We start from the raw sequence: 4,094 nt of genomic DNA on the forward strand, positions 1-4,094 counted from the left end.
GCTAAGTGCAGGCCCACATTCACCCATAAAGAAAAGGGCAGTTATAAGCTTATGGTAATCAACCACTACACACATGGTGATGTATTATTGATGGCACAGGCTGTTCCAAAAGTGCTCTTGCTCTTGTAAATACAACTCAACCTGGTGCTCTCCTGCTCGAGGACGGCAAGGTGCTAAGGCAAAAACTGTAGAGCATGGAATAACACGACACCTGCATCATGAATATGTGCACGTATGTGTAGGCATCATACAAGAAAAGCTAAAGCACTACAAAGACAGACCCTGTGTCCAGTAAGAACACCATGGCTGCTAGCTAGCTAGGCAAAGAAGCCAAAGAATCAAGAAAAAATACCTTCATAGTTGCCCCACCACGTATTCACCATTGTGATGTGCACATGTTGGAATCTCAAATGAATCGGTTGCATAACGCAAGCAGCTCCCTCTATAACATCTCATTGATTACATGCCAAGAACGCACACGTGCACACACGCTCGCTCACTCACCTGACATTTACATGAAGAGGCCCTTGTAGTTGGATTGATGTAAATTTTCTAACTCTCATGTCCAACAATAAAAGAAGTTGCATCAAACTCCACCCGCCCTGTTTTCCCCTACACAGGCATTTTGTAAATGTCTACATATCAACATTCAAACATAATAATTTTAAATGTGATAAATCATGGAACATATTAGATTTGAACAGCAGTTCAAACTGGTCAAACATGTTCTCAGTAGGAGTCAGTACCATACTACAGATAAAAACAGCTAATGATACACTTGCCACACAAAATTTGTAATAAAAACTATTGACTGCTGAATCTTTGAAATCACTAAATCAAGCAGAAAACTAGCGGAATCAGCCAAAGTCATGTCATCCAATCACCCTCTTTCGGAACCACTAAAGTGAGAACAAATACCGCAAATCTACAGAAAAACACAAACAGACCAGGTGGCAATTTGCAAATTACCATATATATACGGCTACCTTTAAGTTCATCTTGCAGAGGACAACAGGTGACCTGAGTCTGGTCAAATTTGAGCTCAAGTAAAGCATCGCAATACTTTACAGCAGAGCTCAAGTAAAGCATCGCAATACTTTACAGCAGAGCCAAATCTGGGAACATTTTGCGAAGATACTGTGCTTTACAATGGCATATGATGATCCACAAACAACTTTACTCCTTGAATATGTAGTATTCTTTCTCAGTTAGCTGTGACACGATAGAGGAAATGACATTAGCTGCCTTGGCGAGGAAAGCCAACTGCGTCGAGGTGGGATTTTCCTGATCACAGAACACAAACAGTTTCCAGAGGTGAGATGTTTGAAAAAAGATAAGCTCATTCTCTTCAGAGTCACGCCATCCAGAGCCTTTTTTCTTGTCGAGCACCTCCTTGTGCTCCATCCTCAGTTTCGACACATGCTCCTTGACGACTGTGTCCAACTCAAGCTCTTGCAACAATCCATTCCAGACCTTGAGAAATGTCTTTCCAAGAGTGTTCAGATTGATCCCGAGAAGATGGCGCTCACTTTGAACAGTTCGTTTCACTGCTTTGAGCAATGTCGTGCAATTGGCAAAGGAATCTGGTGGGAGCCGTGAAAAATCCTTCAGCGCCATTAAGCGATAGGTATGGAGAAAATCTTCAGGTTCGGCTGCTTGAAGATTACGACCTTGTGCATTGCGATAGAAGTCATGACGAAACAAACTCATTGTAGAGACGTCACTATTCAGTGCAGCTGCCATCTTCACTGCTGACCTTGTTTCGTACCCCCAGGCCAAAAGAAATCCCTTCAGAAACTGTCCTTTTTGTACAGGACGCCCACCAACAAAGAGAGCATCTGACTTGGAGTAGGCATCGATCAGTTGATCCAGAAGTGGCATATGGTTGATGATGCCAAGAATCAGAAAGGCGTTATACAAATGAAGGACCATACGTGCTTGAGCTATACTATCTACAGCCGAAAGCCCTGCATGTATGCCCACTTCTAAAGCCATTAGCGCTAGATGTTGGCCAGCCATCCAAGGGTTAAATAGAGCACGCATCCTCTGCTTGGGCTCCAAAACGATTCGGTAGCTGGCATTGTTCATGACATTGATCCATGTATGCAAATACAATAAATTCTTCTTGCTGACTGGTGTGTCAATGAAATTGATTTCCATGTCATGCTCGATGCGCTTCTGCAGATTGGCCATCTTCACAACAGAATCAGCCGCTACTCGTGAGATAAACATTTGACCTTGCGTGGACACCACGACTGAGAGCAAGGTATGCATAGCAAATGTAAATGGAATTGAAACCACTTTGTTGGTTTGGTAATCTCGGACCATGGGCAAAAGTGAAAAAATTTCAGATTGATTTTCTCCAAGTGTTGGATGGTTGCCACTGGAGACAATGAGTAAAGGCGGAAGCACATCTGCCATAAGGAAGTCGCAGAGATCAGAGGTTCCGATAGCCAAACGCTTCTTCTCATCCCATTTGGCACCAAATATCCCAGGCTTAGCAATGAGGTATACATTCTCATTCATAGCCTCAAACATCTTAGTCAACATTGTATGTGTGTTTGTGATTGAATTCAGCCCACCAATATATGGAGATCCTATAAACATAAGATTCACCTGGTCCAAGTGGCTCTGGACGGATAGACTGATGATTTGATCTATGATATACTTAGAAGAAATATTTGCCTTCTTTCGAATATATTTCACAGTGGGCTTGATGAGACGCTCTAAAGTACAGTATCTGGCCTTGGTAACAATATCAATTGCAGTTGCGTACGGTAGATTTGGGCTGCATTGCAAAACAAAGTCAACAACATCATCCATGTAGAGAACGGTTAACAAAGAATCGAAATCGACTAGGTGAGGATAATCCAACTGAAGCGTGCTGCTGAGCTTCGTGATCAAAGTTAATGCTGAGTTTGTGACGGCAGTGGCAGCCATAAATGTAATCTTTTGCTCCTTGAATTCCTTCCATGAAGTTATAACCTGATGCATTATCTCTTCAACATCCATGATAAAGCACATCACCATGAACGGCTCCACATCAACCTCAAACTTGACATTCTCCTCCTTGAAATCATCAAGTGACATCTCTTCATCATTGGCTTGTTCAGATTCAGACTCGACCATATCGACCTCATCCCCAACATGGAGACGCTCGAATGGATTCTCGAGGCATATCGAAGGCTCACCTGATCGATTCTTGAGGAATGTCGAAGGCTCTTCTTTAGCTCTCATCATTGTTTTGAACTGCCTATGAATAGCGCACAGTAAATTGATGAAATATGAATGGCTTTCATCTATTCGAATATTGCTTCTTTTGAGCAATAAAGAATGATGAGTTTCCTTCCTCAAACGGATTGCTGTCTCCAAGGATGCCATAATTCTGGCAGGTATCTCCAGCGACTCTTTGATGACTGCCGCAGCAGCATCCCTAATGGTCCCAGTTGATTGACTGATATTGGGTATGTGTGAAGCAGCATGCGAGAGCCATTCCAAGAATTCACTCGTGGCCCTCTTGTATCGAGCATAACGACCAACTCCATCAGCAGCACTCATTGCTGCTAGAAGATTTCGGTGCAATTTAGCCTTCTTCTCTCCCTTTCGTCCCCGATGGCAGTAGGCGAACCGTCTGCAGGACCTTTTGAGGCGGGGGGCAGCAGGGAAGAGGCGGGAGGTATTCGTATGTTTAATAATTGTATTCTTTACCTTGATTATCTAAGATCGATTTAGTGAAAGGAGCAAGGTTAGCTCTGTCATGTGGCCAGATGTGATTGGGCTGCTAAATGAGGATAGAGAGAGAGAGAGAGAAATGAAATGAAATGAAATGTTATATTAACGTCTTCAAAAAGGCCAAAGTGACCTATGAGACCAGAAAGTTACAATGTGGTGGATCTCATACAAAGTCAGAGTAACAAGATGACAAAATGACAAAATAAAATACTATGGAATCCTAAACTGCTAGGTGTGAACTAAGCAGCTAGCTGAATCAAGGAGATCTAGCATCGGTCGTTGAATGATCTCATCAATCTCCTCCATGGTTAGTAGTCTGACCGGGCGTCGTGCATGCCTGGCTAGAGTGCTCCGAATCTTCT

The 4,094-nt window shown here is 43.0% G+C and overlaps 1 protein-coding gene across 1 annotated transcript; it reads right to left on the reverse strand.

Annotated features, from left to right (window-relative positions):
- Positions 1–932: 932 nt before the first annotated feature.
- On the reverse strand, positions 933–3,726 carry LOC147431823 (uncharacterized). Its single transcript, XM_086493044.1, has one exon. It carries the CDS (start codon positions 3,556–3,558, stop codon positions 1,177–1,179), a length of 2,382 nt encoding a protein of 793 aa, XP_086349170.1. The 5' UTR covers positions 3,559–3,726; the 3' UTR covers positions 933–1,176.
- Between the last annotated feature and the right edge of the window lie 368 nt (positions 3,727–4,094).

Source organism: Adiantum capillus-veneris, chromosome 21 (assembly GCF_014529385.1).
Source record: "Adiantum capillus-veneris isolate H3 chromosome 21, ASM1452938v2, whole genome shotgun sequence".
NCBI lineage: Eukaryota > Viridiplantae > Streptophyta > Polypodiopsida > Polypodiales > Pteridaceae > Adiantum > Adiantum capillus-veneris.